Source organism: Balaenoptera borealis (genome assembly GCF_965194805.1).
Source record: "Balaenoptera borealis genome assembly, chromosome: 14".
Lineage (NCBI taxonomy): Eukaryota > Metazoa > Chordata > Mammalia > Artiodactyla > Balaenopteridae > Balaenoptera > Balaenoptera borealis.
Genome location: NC_138875.1, coordinates 71,661,699 through 71,679,525, shown reverse-complemented (window position 1 = coordinate 71,679,525; position 17,827 = coordinate 71,661,699). Strand labels below are relative to the sequence as shown.

The following is a 17,827-nucleotide window of genomic DNA, read 5'->3' as shown; positions in this document are numbered from 1 at the left end:
ACACTTTTTCTTCCTTTAGAAGGAAGAGGCCAATGATCACCTACGGCCCTGTCATTCCTTTAGCACCCCCATCACAGAATCTTAGCCTTGGTAGGGCCTCCTGAGAGTAAGAGGTCCAAACCTATGGGAGAATCCTCTACTGTGTCCTGCCCTCTTCACATGATGGAGACCTCATTTCTTCAGTTCCTTCTGCGACTTCTCTTGAGAAGTGTTCTAGAAAATTCCCAATACTTCAGCAACTTTCAGGGTCACCGGTGAGTCTTTCTAACATCCTTCTCAAACTTACAGCGTCTTCTCCCTCCTTGCTGTCAGCCGGTGCTTCTGCTTCTGCGTTTTCCTGAGGTGGAAGCCGTTTGTATAGGACTTCCATGCGGACCCTTTTTGCAGTTCCTTGGCCAGCGCAGGCATGGTCCTCCCTATGATATGTTCACCCAGCGTCCCCTGTGCCCGGAGGGCTCTTCTCCCACACGGCCACATGGTTCCCGCAGGCACTGTTCAGATCTCTGCCTTCCCAGATCGCTCCTCCTAAAAGTGTGTCTCCCCCCACCCCACATCCTCCTTCTGATGCTTTATTTTTCTTTTTTTTTTTTCTTTTTCTTTTTTTTTCAGGCCTCCCCTGCAGCCTGCGGGATCTTAGTTCCCCGACCAGGGATCAAACCCGTGCCCCCTGCATTGGGAGCATGGAGTCTTAACCAGTGGACCGCCAGGGAAGTCCCCGACGCTTTATTTTTGAGGCTCCTCGCTGGTCCCTCCTGTGACCCCTCAGGCACCTAAAACAGTGCCTGGTATAAGTCGTAGGGGCTCAGTAAACATTTGATGGGTGAATGAATGGCCGCCTTCACTAACAGACCCTGTTGCTTGACAGAGCGGCCGAGGTCCCCTTCATCCTGCCGATTGTGAGTGTTTGAAGACCTCGTAATTCCCCTCTCTTCAATTACTCTTCAAAGGACCAGTCGCAGGTGAACCGGGAGCTTTTCTGGTGCAGCCACACCCACTGCTGACCTCGCGCCGTCTGATTGGCTGTAGCTCACAGGCGGGGCGGGGCCAGTCGAGTTACCACCGCCCGTGAGATCTACCTGGAAGGTGGGCCCGCGCGGCCCAACCTGGAGCCTGCATCCCTGCCTCTGGGCACGGGCATGCTGGGATGCTGAGGGTGGAGGCTCATGTGGATAAGAATCGTCTTGAGAATCTTTCTCCCTTTTGCATTTTCATTTCAGATTTTGGGAGAGGGTAAAATGGTCTGGAAGTGTACAAACTCGGCGGCAAATAACCCAGGTACTGCAGCAGCCGATGAGTTTTTCCCCTACTGCTGGCAGCCTAAGTGATCTTTGTAAAATACAACTTCGCACTTGTCAGAACCACTCCCCTAAAATCCTTCTGCGGGTTCCCCTCACCCCCACATAAGGATAGTAACGCGCGTTTGTTGAGCTCTGACCAAGTGCCAAGCGTTCTGTGTTTATTACCTTCTTGAATCCTCACAACAACTTGATGAGGTAGATGTTTTGTTTTTAATCCCCACTTTGTAGATGAGGAAACTGAGGCTTAAAGACATTAATTGGCCGCGCCTGTGTGGTTAGTGTTAGAGCCCAGGTCTATTCCTGCCCCCAGGATCTGCTCTAGCAAACCAGACACCTCCCCCCACACCCGCCTCTCCAGACCGGCTTCCCACAGGCGCTCCACGCTCTGAAATTTCCTCTAGTTCCTCAAATCCTCCATGCTGTCTCTTGCCTTGAAGCTTTTTGCACAAAAGCTGTACCGTCAGCTGCAAATATTCTTTCTCCCATCCCTCACTTGACTGCTTCCATGTCTTCAGATCTCTGGAGGTTTTCCCCACCTGTTCCCTCTCCCGCTCCCTTCCCTGTCAGGCAGGCTTCTTAGCTGCTCCCTCAGCCCACACACCCCCCCCCACCCTCTGAACTGCCTGCTCTAACTTCCGCACCCCACGCCACCCTGCGAGCTTCCGGAGAAGCCCCACCAACTACATTTATCTGCGTACAGGTCACGCACCGCAGTTAGGTCTGCAGCACAGCTTCGGAACAACATTCACAATGTTCTCTAAGAGGCCGGGCGCTGGAGGTGAGGGCCCCGTGAACCCGCCACCTTCCTTACAGTCTCCTTTTCCTATCTGCAGCTCCTTATGGGTGTGTTTGTTTCCATCGCTGCTTCTTCCTTTTCTCCCAACTTCTCTCCCTCCCTCTCTCTTTGTCCAGTACCTCTCCCTTCTCCTCATTAGACACAATCTAGAACTGATTTATTATTTTAAAAATTTATAGAACAGAATCCCAAATCAGGCACATATTGCCTTAAAATCATAGAACTTTATAGCTGGAAAGAGGCCTTAAAGCTTTGATATATAAATATTTTACATACACACAGACACATATATGTATATATTCTTTTTTTTTTAATTTATTTATTTTTATTTATTTATTTTATTTTTGGCTCTGTTGGGTCTTCGTTTCTGTGCGAGGGCTTTCTCCAGTTGCGGCAAGCGGGGGCCACTCTTCATCGCGGTGCGCGGGCCTCTCACTATCACGGCCTCTCTTGTTGCGGAGCACAGGCTCCAGACGCGCAGGCTCAGTAGTTGTGGCTCACGGGCCCAGTTGCTCCGCAGCATGTGGAATCTTCCCAGACCAGGGCTCGAACCCGTGTCCCCTGCATTGGCAGGCAGATTCTCAACCACTGCGCCACCAGGGAAGCCCAATGTATATATTCTTAAAATTTAAGAGGGTTGGAACACGTGCATGTGTATACATATATATGCATATATATATATACACACGTCCACGCTTATATATATACTTAAAATGTAAGGGGTTGTATCTTGATGTCTTTTAATTTGTTTTGTTGTTGTTCACTGTTGAAAAGTGTTGATGACCTTCCCCTGCAGAATTGTGCTAGGGATTTCTATAGGAAGTTTCTGTGCCCACAACCTATGTGGAGCCTCAGATATGAGATGAGGTGCTGAAAGCCATGACCTCCACTCCTCTGGACTGGCTGGGTACTTGCTTGTCCCTTTGCTGCCTCTGAACTCGTCAGCAAGCCTTCCCTGGCCTTTTCCACAAGGATTTCCAGTTCTCCAAAGCCCTCTGTGTCTTTCTCCACCAGGACAGTTAACCTGATCCAGATTCCTCTGATTCCAATCTGAATTCTTGGTAGTAACTGAAGGTCAAAGAGCATAAATCATCCTATGGAGATACTTTTCCCGTTTGGTAAACTATATCCAAACCCTGTCCTTTATGTTTTTTTATGAGGCTGTGGCCGGCCCCCATCTCTGATGCCAGGACAGAGGCCCCCATGCAGGGTGCTCTAGACCACAGTTGAGCCAACTTTCTCTATGAAGGGTCAGATAGTAAATATTTCAGGCTTTGCAAGCCATATGATCTTTCTTGCAGCTACTCATCTCTGTGGTTGTAGCAGGAAAGCAGCTGTAGGTGATATATGAACAAATGAGTGTGGCTGTGTTCCAATAAAACTTTATTTACAAAACAAGCAGTGACACCTAGTTTGCCAACCTTCACTCTGGAGGATAAGCATCTCTACTTGGACTCAGAAACTCCTCCCCCTAGGATTTTACCAGGGGACTCACCAATCTAATGCATTTCTGAATGAGATGACTTAAAGGAGAAATGAGATGAAACAAAACCTTTCAGCACATGAAATCCATATACTTACCCTGACCAAAGAAGACCATTGTCAACACAGAAGTAGCTGGAAGCCTCTAGTCCAGTGCATGTCAAAGGGCTGCTGGGAGGTAGCCAGGGGAGTCTGGAGCAGAGAGTTCCATCTGACCATGGCAAATTCCCTGGAATCTATCTCAAGCAGCTGCAGTTTCCTCCTCCTTTTAATACAACTAGGACCTGGTGTGACAGTAGGTGGGCTGGAAAGAAAAGGGTCATGTCCCTCACTGTACATCGAGCCTGGGCTTTAAAAGGATCATTCCAGAAATGGTCTCTGGAAAACAAAAGTAGAAAACTGTTTTTTCAAAACTTGCTTGGCTGCAGTACAAGTCAAAGAGAAAATGGAAAAGTTTTCATGGAACAAACTAAAAAAAAAAAAAAGGAAAAAAAAAAGGTAAATCAGTAGTTTTTGGTTTTGGTTTTCCCAGATATTTTCTTTTTCTTGATGTATAATTTACCCACTGGAGAATGCACAGAACTAATATTTATTGTTTGATGAGGTCTGACAAATGTATACCCATGTAACCACCACCCAGATATTTCCATTGCCCCAGAAAGTTCCCTCAGGCACCTTCCAGTTAATCGCTCCTGCCTTGAGGAAGGCAACTATTCAGAATTCTATCCCTCTAATATTATAGTTTTGCCCTCTCTTAAATTTCATAGCACTGCAACCAGATAATGTTACTCTATGGATGTCTGACTTATTTTGCTCAATGTAATGTTTTTGAGATTCATCCTCCTTGTTGCAAGTCCTGTGAGTTTGTTCATTTTGTTGCACAGTCACATTCCACTGTATGAACACACCATGATTTGTTCATCCATAGTCTCGCCCGCTGATGGACATTTGTGTTGTTCCCAGTTTGGGCATCTTACGAATACAGCTGCTATGCACATCCTCGTGAAAACAAAATCTAATAGAATAAAGTATAACAATGTCATCGCAAAAGGCTGGAAGAGAATAAATGGAATTTAAATGTTCTAAGGTGCTTGCATTGACCAGGAATGAGTAAAAGTATAGGCATACCTCAGAGATATTGGGCATTGGGTTCCAGACCACTGCAATAAAGCTAATATTGCAATAAAGTGAGTCGCACATGTTTTTTTGTTTCCCAGTGCATATAAAGTTATCTTTATGCTATACTTTAGTCTATTAAGTGTGCAATATCATTACATCTAAAAATGTACACACCTTAATTAAAAATTTATTGCTAAAAAGTGCTAACCATCATCTGAGTCCTCAGCGAGTCATAATCTTTTTGCAATAGTAACATCACAGGACACTGATCACAGATCACCATAACAAATATAATAATAATGAAAAAGTTAGAAACATTGTGAGAATTACCAAAATATGACACAGAGGCACAAAGTGAGCAAATGCTTTTGGGAAAATGGTGCCAGTAGATTTGCTAGACAGAGGGTTGCCACAAACCTTCAATTTGTAAAAAAAACACAATATCTGTGAAGCACAATAAAGCAAAGTACAATAAAATGAGTATGCCAGTACTAATTTACTTTTGGTTGTAAACAGTCAAAGATGGAGAGATTTATCAGGTCCATGGATTGGGAGGCTCAATATTGTTAAAATGTCAATTCTCCTCAAGTTGATCTCTTGTTTCAACACAGTCCCAATCAAAATCTCACCAGGCATTTTGCTAAAATTGACCAACTGATTCTAAATTTTTTATGGAAATGCAAAGGACCTATAAAAGCCAAAATAATCTTGAAAGAGAAGAACAAAGTTGAAGAATCCATGCTACCTGATTTCAAGACTTATAATTAAAGCAACCGTAATTAAGATAGGTCAATGGAACAAATGGAAATCTTTGGAACCCAGAAATAGACCCATGCATGGATGTCCAGTTGCTTTTGACAAAGACGCCATGCAATTCAATGGGGAAAGGAAAGTCTTTTCAGCTATAGTAGTGGAACAACTGGATAAGTGTATGGTAAAATGAACCAAACTTCATACACATGAATCAGTTTGAGATGAAAGTAACCGTCCAATTCTCTCTCACAAAGTAGATACAAAAATCCTAAACAGAATATTAGCAAATTGAATCCAGTGATAGATAAAAAGGATAATACACAATAACCAGCAATGTCAGGTTGATTTAACAAACGAAAATCAATCAATGGACAACTGGATAGCCACAGGCAGAGGATGAAGTTGGATCTTTACCTCACACCATATACAAAACTCTTTTAAACTTTAAAACTCTTAGATGAAAACGTGGTATAATCTTCATGACCTTGGATTTGGCAAAGAATTCTTAGATATGACACCAAAAGCACAATCAACAAAGGAAAAAATAAATGAGATTCCATCAAAATTAAAAAACTTTTTTGCTTCAAAGGACACCATTAAGAAATGAAAAGACAAAAAAAAAAAAAAAGAAATGAAAAGACAACCTGAAGAATGGGAGAAAATACTTGCAAATCATATATATGATAAGAGAATTGTATCTAGAATATATAAAGAACACTTACAACTCAATAATAAAAAGATAAATAACCCAATTTAAAAACAGGCAAAGAATCTGAATAGATATTTATCCAAGGAAGATATGCAAAGGACCAATAAGCACATGAAAAATTTCTCAACAGCATTAGTTATCAGAGAAATACAAATCAAAACCACAATGAAACACCACTTCATACCCATTAGATTGGACATAATGATAGTAATTTTGAAAAGAGAGAAAATAACAAGTGTTGGTGAGGATGTGGAGAAATTGGAACTTTCATACACTACTGGTGGGAATGTAAAATGGGGCAGCCACTTTGGAAGACCATCTGTCAGTTCCTTAAACAATTAAACTATACAACCCAGCAATTCCACTCCTAGGTATACACAGAAGAGAAATGAAAATATATGTCTATACAATAAACTGTATATGAATGTTTATAGCAGCATTTTTCATAATTGCTAAAAGGCGTAAATGACTCAAATGTCCATAGCTATGACTGGATAAAGGAATGCGGTCTATCCATATAATGGAATACTATTCAATCATAAAAAGGAATGAAGTACTGATACATGTTACAACATGGACAAACTCTGAAAATATTATGCTAAGTGAAAGAAGCCAGTTACAAAAGTCCACATATTATATGATTCCATTCATATGAAAATGCAGAATAGGGAAATCTATAGGGACAGAAAGATTATTCTGATTTCTCCACATCCTCATCAACACTTGTTATTAACTGCTTTGTGTCTGTGTGTTGAAATATAATAAAATTTACCATTTTAACCTTTTAATTCATTTTTTACTTAATGTATAATTCAGTGTCATTCAGTACATTCACATGTTAAACAACCGTCACCACTATTCATTTCCAGAACTTAATCATCATCTCAAACAGAAACTCTGTACCCATCCCCCTTCCCTGTCCTCTCAGCCTCTGGTAACCTTTATTCTAATTTTTGTGTTTATCAATATGCCTATTCTAAGCACTTCATATAAGTGGAATTAAACAATATGTGTCCTTTTGTGTCTGGCTAATTTTACCTACCATAATGTTTTCAAAGTTTATTCCTGTTGTAGCATGTAACAGTACTTCATACATGCTTTTATAGCTGAATAATATTCTATTATATGGATATATCACATTTTGTTTATTCATCTATTGAACCACTTTCTGGCTATTGTGAATAATGTTGCTATGAACATTGGTTTACAAGTCTCTATTTGAGTCCCCGCTTTCAATTCTTTTAGATTATACCTAGGTGCTGGATCATATGATAATTCTATGTTTAACTTTTTGAGGAACGACCTAATTGTTTTGCACAGCCATTTTACATTGTTACCAGCAATGCAAAAGCGTTCTAATATTTCCAAATCTTTGCCAACACTTGTCACTTGTTATTTTTCTTATTTATTTATTTATTTATTTATTTATTTTTGGCTGTGTTGGGTCTTCGGTTCGTGCGAGGGCTTTCTCTAGTTGCGGCAAGCGGGGGCCACTCTTCATCGCGGTGCGGGGACCGCTCTTCATCGCGGTGCGCGGACCTTTCACTATCACGGCCCCTCCCGTTGCGGGGCACAGGCTCCAGACGCGCAGGCTCAGTAGTTGTGGCTCACGGGCCCAGCTGCTCCGTGGCATGTGGGATCTTCCCAGACCAGGGCTCGAACCCGTGTCCCCTGCATTAGCAGGCAGATTCTCAACCACTGCGCCACCAGGGAAGCCCTCTTTTTCTTTTTTGATAATAGCCATCCTAATGGGTGTGAAGTTGATATCTTGTGCTTTTGATGTGCATTTCCCTAATGATTAGTGATGTTGAGCATCTTTTATTGGTCATTTGTATATTATTTTTGGAGAAATGTCTGTTCAAGTCCTTTGCCTATTTTTGAATTCGGTTATATGTTTTTTTGTTGAATTTTAGGAATTATTTATATATTCTGGATACCAGACCCTTATCAGATATATTGTTTGTGACTATTTTCTCCCATTCTCAGGGTTGTCTTTTCACTTTGTTGACAGTGTCCTTTGATGCACAAAACTTTTTAATTTTGATGAAATACAATTTATCTTATTTTGTTGTTGCCTGTGCTTTCAGCGTAATATCCAAGAAATCATTGCTGAATTCAATGTCATGAAAATTTCCCTTATGTTTTAAGAGTTTTATAGTTGTAGTTGTTAGCTTTAGGTCTTTGATCCATTTTGAGTTAATTTTTGTATATGGTGTAAAGGGTCCACTTCATTCTTTTGCATGTGAATATCCAATTTCCCCAAATGCATTTCATTTTGAAATAATCTCCCCCTCCCATTTTTTTCTTCCCCCTGGTTTTGAGTTACTACTCTCAATTGAATAGTAAAACCAATTCTATACTTTTATTTTTTCCTCCTCTTCAGACTTTTGAAAACCATAGAGGGAAGTGTCTCGTCTCCAATAAGAAATCTGATGCCTGTTAGGCTCCCTGTAGGGCCCGGTTATGCCCTAGTTGAGCTTAAATAACCATGTAGAAATAATTGCAGGTACCAGGCAATATACCCCTCCTGCTGTGTCAAACGCCTGGTGAAGACAAGTGCTATTAGCAGCTTAGGGGAGAAAAAAGAGGAGCTGTACTCCTTCAGTTTGGGGACCCATACTCAGCCAGAGTCTAGGCAAAGGGCTTAAAAGGAAGGATGTTAGATCATGGGTTTTGGAATCAGAGATGTATGTTCAAATTCTAGCTTTTCTCCTTTATAGCTGTGTGCCCTTGAGCATTCTAATGGTTAACTTTCCTGAGCTCTGTTTTCTCTATCTTTAAAATGAGAATAATTCTCAGGGCAGGCTGGCGGTCTCTAGTTTTTTCCCCTTAAAAAAAAAAAAAAAAAAAAAGCTGATACTACTGAAAAGTCTATTTTCCCTTAAATCTGAAGATCAGGAATCTTTGCAGGAGCACGCGCTATCACACCCGGCACCTCATTCGACGACTAATTGCACTTCTAGGTGATCCAAGACCTCTGGTCTCTAGACTCCCAGATAGTACAGCGATGGGAGGTAAGAATGAGACACGATGCATGCTAAGTCATCAGCACAGAGCCTGACACTTAGGAAGCGCTTAGTCAATGGTAGCTGAGTTGTGGACGCTCTCAGTTTCCCCATCCGTAAAATGAACGATTTAGCTCAGTTGATCCATTCTCGGACCTTGGGTGAATCAGATTTTCCAGGCACATGCGGAAACGCACGTCAGAGGGGAAAAGGAGGACTGGCAACGCTGTGCCCAGGTCCAGGTTTAGCACTGTAAGCGCCACCACCGGCGGCACCTATCCGCCTAGTCAGGCGGAGGGTACCCGGAGCAGCCGGGGGAGGAGCTTAGACAGCTCCGCCCTCACACGCTCCGCTTTCTTCATTGGCCCTGTGAGTTCGAGGCTCGTGACGTCACGCGCGTGCGACTCGCGTGTAAAAGGGGGGCGTGTCCCGCCGAGAAGCTGGAGACAAGATGGCGGCGTCTGTGGGTCCGGGATGTTTGAGGTTGCTGCGCGTGGTCGCGCCGTGGCGGAGCAGGTACAGCTGCTTGGGGACCTGCGGGGGGGTGGCCGGGGCCAAACTGGGGTCTGGAGAGAGGAATCGTTTCTCTGTCGCGGGCTCGCCCTGAGGAGAGCCCGAGTGGAGACGTAGGCACTCACCTTGACCTGGAGCTCGCGAGCAGGTGCGACTGCCGCCGCGTAGGGCGGTCCGCGTCTGGCCTAAGCGCTCTCTCCTTGCCCTTTTCACAAGGGACAAAAAGCAAAGATATAAACAAAAAGACCCAACCAGTGAAATAGGCTGTGTGCCCGCCACTTACAGCCGAGGCAGGGCTGGACGCCTCTTTCTCAGGGATTCGTGTTGCTGGGAGGGGCGGCGTGATGTGGGAAGAGCACTGGACTGGGAGTCGGGCGGCTTTCACTTCGGATTCTTGGTCCTTGAAGCGAGAGGGTTGGACTCGGTTATCTCAAAATCGTCCATGATGGAAATGGGGTCTTAGTTACCCCGGTGACTCCCAACTCTTAGGTTGTTAGAGGGGTCATCTAAATCAAGCTCTTTCTTTTTGGAGTTAGCAAAATTGAGGCCATGAGGGAGGGAGGGACTTGCTCGGTTTCACCCAGCCAGCTAGTAGCAGAGCCGGGACCCATACCCGGGTACCTCTCTCTCTCTCAGGCAAGGACCTTTCCCTCAGGCTGCCTACCGTGAGGACATTCATTATTCGAAATAGCTTATGTAAGAACCAGTTTGGGAACATTTGGACTCTCAGAAAATGGATTAAAATGTTGGTAGCTATGACTCAGAGTCTGCTGCTCCGTGTCATTTCAAAGAGCTAAGGTTTGAGAGACACACGGTACTTTTGTGTTTCAGGCAACCTTCATTTTGTCAGCGTTGACCAAAGCTTGCGCTGTAATTTTGGGAAGTAAGGACACTGGTTTCGGACTGAAAGGGAGCAGAAACTGTCATTGCCCTGAACACGAAAGCTTCACTCTATTATTAACTACTCAGAAATGGTGTAACTTTCTCAGGAGGAGGCTCTGCAATGTAATTGTAACTGTTAGGATTTGGACAGAAGGGTCTCTGTGATTTTAATGTTGTTACCAGGTGTGCTGTTTATGAGTCAGTCGTGAAATCATCTAAAACGTGTCATAAGTTGGAAAGACTAAAAAATGACCCTCCTAAAATTTCTTCTTTTTTTTTTTTGCTTAACGATGGTGAGGAGGATGTACTTCACTCATTATCATTTAGAAAGGGAAAGGGAAAAAAAGTCATAACTTTAGTACCAGTGTAGGTAGATAAGACTGGATTTAGGTGCAATTTAAGGAGGGTGAGGATTTGGGTACAGTAAGAACTCAATTTTCAAAGGTATTACGTATCCAGATGGGAACTATATTTAGATGCAAAAAAAACCCAAAAGAGACCATTTCCATGATTTTTAAGTAAAGCAGTGTCTGTGAGACATATGTTTGAAAACCTCATATTGCAGGGAAGTTTTTCAGTACCTGGGTGATAAGTGAAAGGTGAGAGAACAAAAAAGAAAGCAATTATGGGTGATAATTTAGGGCCATGTTTCCCAAATTTGTTTGATGAAAAAATGGGGTGGGTGTTTATTAGAAAAAGAGATTCCCAGGTACATCCCCCAATACTGCCAAATTCAGGTTCAGTAGATGTAGGTTGGGGCTCTGGCAGCTGTGTTCTTTACACATGTCCTGGATGATTCTTAGGTTCAGGCAAGTATGGACATAGTGCCCAAGGAGTGGTTGCTTGTGCAAGACTTTCCTTCAGGAATACTTATGACATTCCTACCACTGCCAACTGCGGTGCCAGGGATCGGGAGGGGGAGGGAGAGCAGGGGAAGAGAGAGGAATTAAAAGATATAGGCCTCATGTTTAAAGAACTTTACAGTTTAGTAGAAGAGCAAGGGAACATTACTAAATAATATGAGATAGAACGTGGAATGAGGCCTTCAAGAGGCCTGCCAGTTCATTTTCAGAACTTTCACAGCTCTAAAAAGCAGGGGAGACATAAGGACTATAGTTAGTGTTGCCACCAGGGGTGATGTTAAAAATAATTTAAAACTATGACAGTGTGGACACAAACCATTCAGAGTGGTCACAGACAGTTAATATGGCCATCCCAGTGTGTGCCAGCTGAATGTCAACTCTGTTACTTTTAATAATAGTAATATGTAACTAGGTGCCAGGGCCTGGGCTTAAGGTTTTATGTGATTGTCTCATTTATTCCTAATGAGGTAGGTCCTGTTTTTACAGGTGGAGAAACTGAGGCTTAGGATGGGTTAAGAAATGCCTTAAGGTCACAGAGCTAATTAATAAGTGGCAGGATGGAGATTTGAGCCACACAATCAGACTTGAGTGCTTAATCCTGGGCTTTAATTGCCCACTTGCAGGAGGCCCACGTGAGTTCACCATGTAGAAGGTACATGTGATTGAACCTAGCCGGCCGTTCATTTCTCTGAAGCTTAATCTCACTGTTGAGATTGAGGTCCAGGGGGAAGACAGACAAACCCCTGCATTTGAGGGGTACAGACAGTAAACAAATGAGTGAATATATATAAAATCTGTTCATTTCGGGTAGTGAGAAGTGTTACGAAGAAAAATAAAGGCAGGTAATTAAGGGGTTAAAGAACGCTCCAGAGGGACAACTTTTGGGCTGGTGGTGAGGAGAAACCAACCAGGAGGAAGCATTTGAGCAAGGAACTGAATGAGGAGGGACTGAGCCAGCTGGAGGGGTATGCCCAGCAGAGCAAACAGCAAATGCAGAGGCGTGAGTGTGCAAGGAAGGGGGGCAGGTGAGTGAGGAGAAGGGAGGCAGCAGGAGGTCTGAGGGTTCAGCGAGGACCACTTACATAGGGTCTGGTCTTATTTTCTGTTTTGAAAAGGTCACTCTGGCTGTTCTGTGGTGGATGGGACACAGAAGCCAAGCAGGGGGAACAGGCTAGTGCAGTCCTTCAGTGATAGATCTGGTGGCTCAGGCCAGAGTGAGAGTGGTGGCAGAGAAGTAGGCAGATAAGTGTGTATTTTGAAGGTAGAGACTTCATGCCTTGTCAGTGGATTGAATGTGGATAGTGAGAAAGAAAGGACTTACAAAGGAGTCCCTAGGGTTTCGACTTGTGCAGCTGGGTGAATGGTGGTGCCTTTTTTCTGAGATGGTATATTAGTTATAGCAGTGTTGCTGTGGTAACAGGTAAACTCCAGCATCTCAGTGATTTAACACAGTAAAAGTTTTTGTCTCAATCATGTAAAGTCCCAGTGGGTGCGCCTGATCTGCAGGGCAGCAGTGGTTTGAGGACCCATCTCCTGCCGTCTTTAATACATGGCTTCCCAAAGTCTGCATGTTTGCATCAAACAGGCTGAAACGGGGCAGCCTGGGAAGTCTGAACTGTTCTGAACAGTGGTTAGAACTCAGTTATGTGGCCACACCCTATTGCACGGGAGGCTGGGAAATGTAGTCTGTTGGGTAGAGGAAGTGGATTTAATAACCATCTGGCTAGTCTCTGCCACAGATGGACAACTCTGAGGGTGGAGCAGGTTGAACGGGAGTGAGGGAGTATCAGGAATTCTGTTCTGGACAAACTCAGTTTGAGGTGATTCAGAGTGGGGATGTTGGGTAGCCAGGTGGAAATATGGTCCAGAGGTCTTTGAAGGAGCAGTGAGGGAGTCCTCAGTATCTGGCTATTTAAAGCTGCGGGACTGGGTGAACATGTCTGGGGGAGAGCACAGACAGAGAAGAGGTCTGAACTCTGGGCACGGCAGCTGTTTGAAGTTAGGGAGAGGCTGGAGAGGTAGGAAGATCAGGGTCCCAAAGGCTAAATGTATTTCAAGAAGGAGAAAGTGAATGAAGTCAAAAGATACAACTTATAAAATATCTAAGTCCTGGGGCTGTAATGTGCAGCATGGTGACTACAGTTAACAATACTGTATTGTATATTTAAAAGTTGCTAAGAGAGTAGATCTTTTTCATCACAAGAAAAAATTTTTTGTAAATATGTATGGTGAGGGATGTTAACTAGACTTATTGTGGTGATCCTTTCACAATATATACAAATAGGGAATAATGTACATCTGAAACTAATATAATGTTACATGTCAATTATATCTCAGTGGGGGGGGGGGGAGGAAGGGCTCACCAGTGGCCGATGCTGCTGAGAAGTCACATAACACGAGGTCCAAGAAATATGTGTTGGGGTTGACAACGTGGAAGTTGGTGACCTTGACAAGAGATGACGTGGTGGGAACAAAAGCCTGGTTGACTGGGATGAAGAGAGAGGGGGAGGGGAGGAAGTGATGACAGGGAACATTGCTCTTTTAAAGAGCCTGCAGTGGGGTGGACAGTGTTTCTGTAAGATTGGAGAAAGTACAACATTTATATGAGGATAGGAATGATCCAGGAACGAAAGACAAGCTGATGCAACTGGGGTGTTTGCCAGGCACTTGTTCCAGGAGCTGGGGCTATAGCAGTGAACGAGAGACCAAGACTCTGTTCTCAGGAAGATCCGTATGCAAACCAGCCACCTGAGTGCCACGCATTGGGTTACAGTGGATAAATGATTATCTCCCACTTGTACCTCCCCCAGCCCACACCCCCCTCCCCACAAAAAAAAAAAGCCTTATTCAACAGTCTGCAAACATTCTTTCAGTTAGGGGGTTCAGCAGCAATTCTGGAGCACACAGTGTAGCAGTGTGCACAACACAATACAGCCTTTAGTCAGATTTTACACTTCTTGTTCTTATTCCATTTGGAAAGCAGGGTTTTAGGCGCTTAGCTTTTGCAGTGGGAGTGCCCAGTCTAAGAGATGAGCATTGTTCACTGCTGAAAGAACATTCAGGTACTGCAATACACCCTCCTTTGTGTTAATAACTGTCCATCTGTCTGGCCTCTGGGGGGTTGGTGATTGTCATGGTCCCAGGCTTGTTCTCCATACAGACCTTGCTTGCCTGTAGGAGAATCAGAGTCGTCATGTTAGCACCATGCTGTGAGAGTGTTGTTAAGTCAAGGAAATTTCATGTGAAAAAACGAAGATGTTTAAATCTGATAAAATCTACAGGATGTCTGTGTGAGACATAACTACTGACTATCCATGAATGTCAATATCATTGTATGAAAGTCATAAATGCAGTTCTCTTCTCCACAAAAATAGCAGTTTAGACATTTATAATAGAGTAGATTTCTGCTTCTCTCATAAAGGGCTTCAAGGAAAAAAAAGAAACACACACTGACAAGGACATAGTTTCTTTACTTTAGATTTCAGGCCAATATTTGGGGGAACTGAAGTGCTATCTGAATTGAAGGTGGAGTGTTTGCTCTTTGATTAAGGAGAGAGCCAGTTCACTAAAAATTCATTCATGCTTTCCTTGCTGGCCAAGTCACTTATTGCCACTGGGGATATGTCCAGTTTCCCTGGGTGAAGAGGAAACAAAGAAGAGAAACAAAGAATCAGAAATAATATTTTCTTAGAGCTTGAAGCCATGAGAATAGTCACTTTTTTCTCAGAATGCCTGAAAACCCTATTCACTCTTTGAAAGTAGCTTTTGTGGCAAAGTAGCCACAAATATTAATTTAAAGATTCCAAACCAGTTGAGCCTTCCAGACTCAAAGTAGATTAGAATAGTTCAGCCTGGTTTGTGTCATTTTTTTTTCCAGGGCAAACATTTAAAGTTTAAAATTTCAGGGAATTCACTGGTGGTCCAGTGGTTAGGACTCCACACTTCCCGCTGCAGGGGCCATGGGTTCAATCCTGCAAGCTGTGGCGCGGCCAAAAAAAAAAAAAAAACAGTTTAAAATTTCAACCACTTTATTAGGTTCTTTAATGAGTAGGGGTTAGAGGCTACAAGGCTGTGTATAGCTCTTTGTTTGTGGTGAAGAAACGTATGGCTTTGTGTAAGTGCCGGGTTTACTTCTTATTATGCTCTTATACTTAATTAAGAAAAGAGCAACTTTGTGTGTGAAAAAATTTTAGACTTACAGAAAAGTTATAAAAATAGTACAGAGAATTCCCAAATACCCTGTCCTCTGATTCCCCATATATCAACTATATTTGCTTTATCATTCTCTCTCCCTTCCTCTCCCTGTTTTTCTCTTTGTGAGTGTGTGTTTGTATATATTTTTTTCTGAAACACTTGATGCCCCTTTACCTTTAAATATTTGAGCCCTTTTTGTATAAGGACGTTTTCTTACAAAAACCACAGTACAATGGTCAAAGCCAGGAAATTAACACAGACACAATACTATTATTGAATCTATAGACTATATTCAAATTTTAGAAGTTGGGGACTTCCCTGGTGGCACAGTGGTTAAGAACCCACCTGCCAATGCAGGGGACACGGGTTCGAGCCCTGGTCCGGGAAGATCCCACATGCCGTGGAGCAACCAAGCCCGTGCGCCACAACTACTGAGCCTGCGCTCTAGAGCCCGTGAGCCACAACTACTGAGCCCACGTGCCACAACTACTGAACCCGCGTGCCTAGAGCCCGTGCTCCGCAACAAGAGAAGCCACTGCAATGAGAAGCCCGTGCACCGCAATGAAGAGTAGCCCCCGCTTGCCGCAACTAGAGAAAGCCCGCATGCAGCAACAAAGACCCAATGCAGCCATAAATAAATAAATTTAAAAAAAAAAAACTTTAGAAGTTGATCCACTAATTTCTTTTCAATTAAAAAAGTGTTTAATGCTTCATTTTTGCTTTTGTAGGCGCCATCACTGTGAAGACATTGCCCTGAGCCATTTCCTTCACTCCTTAAGGAAGCTGCCTCTCAGAACTTTTTCCACAAGTAAGTAGCAGTTAGAGGCAATGCTGGCCTCTCTGCTTCAGTTTGTCAGTAAATTGGGATAAAGACAGCATGTATTTCATAGGGTTGTTGTTAGAATTAGATGGAATTGTGCCTGCAAAGTGCTTAGAGTACCTGGCATGTAGGTACCACTGAAGCATTAGCTGCTGTTATCTGATGGTTTTTACTGGCTGTGTAGTATTCCGTCACATGACTGTACTGTTTGGTGTTGGACATTTAAGTTGCTCCTAGTCTTTTCCTATTACAGACAGTTCTGTACTAACATATTTTTGTGCATCCTCAGAATAAATTTGTAGACTTAGAATTGCTGGATCTAAAGGTTTGTGTATTTTATAATTTGGTATTTAAGCCAAATTACTCTTCAGAGAAGGTTGTCCCAGTTTACACTCCTCTGAGCAGCTCATGAGTACATCAGTTCCCCACACCCTCATCAGCACTGGCTTATGAACTTTTTGGATCTTGTAAGCAGCTATTGGAACCTGTACAAAAATGTATATTGTCTTTATTAACTAAATATCCTTTTTATTCTATCATACTGGAAGCTATTTTTGACTGTCCAGTAATCATACCTTGGGAATAAAATGAGATGGTTAATGAGAATAAAAACAAAAGGCTTATTAAGGTAGTTAATAGGTGTTACTTATTTAATTAGGACTTGCAGGCTGGAACACATAGGAATCACTTGAAGGGTTCAGGGGGAGCCTCAGAAATCAAGCCAGAATCTTGGATCTGCAGAAAAGCTGTTCTTTTTTAAAGTGACAGATGCAGCAGAGAGGCGGTCAGGAGTGGAGGGCACTCTGTGCTTACTACTTGGAGGAGTAGTAAGCAGAGAGAGTGTGATCAGTTGGAGGAGTAGAGAAGAGAGAGTGTGTAGTAAGAGAGAGAAGAAGAGAAGAGAGAGGAGTAAGCAGAGAGAGGCAAGAGAAAGACCTATAGTTGAAGAAAGGTCCAGTGTAGCAGAAGCATGTAGGAGAGTGTGACCAGTCAGCCTTGGGTGCTGATTCAGTGCAGGTAGGGAGTGTACAACAGTTCTCTCATCACCAAATATTTCAGAAAGAGGAAAAAAAATATTTCTTGCTTTTTGACAAGATTTTCTGGTCAGAGGTAGAATATTTAGTTGTTCAATAGTAAGGGTTCATTAGGAGTAATCAGAAAATGGAGGAGAGGGGCTTCCCTGGTGGCGCAGTGGTTGAGAGTCTGCTTGCCAATGCAGGGGATATGGGTTCAAGCCCTGGTCTGGGAAGATCCTACATGCTGCGGAAGAACTAGGCCCGTGAGCCACAGTTGCTGAGCCTGCGCGTCTGGAGCCTGTGCTCCGCAACAAGAGAGGCCGCGATAATGAGAGGCCCGTGCACCACGATGAAGAGTGGCCCCCACTTGCCACAAC

The 17,827-nt window shown here is 43.3% G+C and overlaps 2 protein-coding genes across 2 annotated transcripts in view; both read left to right on the top strand.

Moving 5' to 3' along the window:
- Positions 1-6,091, top strand: part of PRR14L (proline rich 14 like) — a 63,361-nt gene extending 57,270 nt beyond the window's left edge. Inside the window, exon 6 of the mRNA XM_082353031.1 lies at positions 20-6,091. Within this exon, the coding sequence (XP_082209157.1) occupies positions 20-104 (85 nt within the window). The 3' untranslated portion in view covers positions 105-6,091. The remainder of the gene's footprint in view (positions 1-19) is intronic.
- Positions 6,092-9,560: 3,469 nt separating this feature from the next.
- Positions 9,561-17,827, top strand: part of PISD (phosphatidylserine decarboxylase) — a 39,409-nt gene continuing 31,142 nt past the window's right edge. Inside the window, 2 exon segments of the mRNA XM_082353125.1 lie at positions 9,561-9,678; positions 16,343-16,422. Coding sequence (XP_082209251.1) covers positions 9,614-9,678; positions 16,343-16,422 — 145 coding nt within the window. The 5' untranslated portion in view covers positions 9,561-9,613.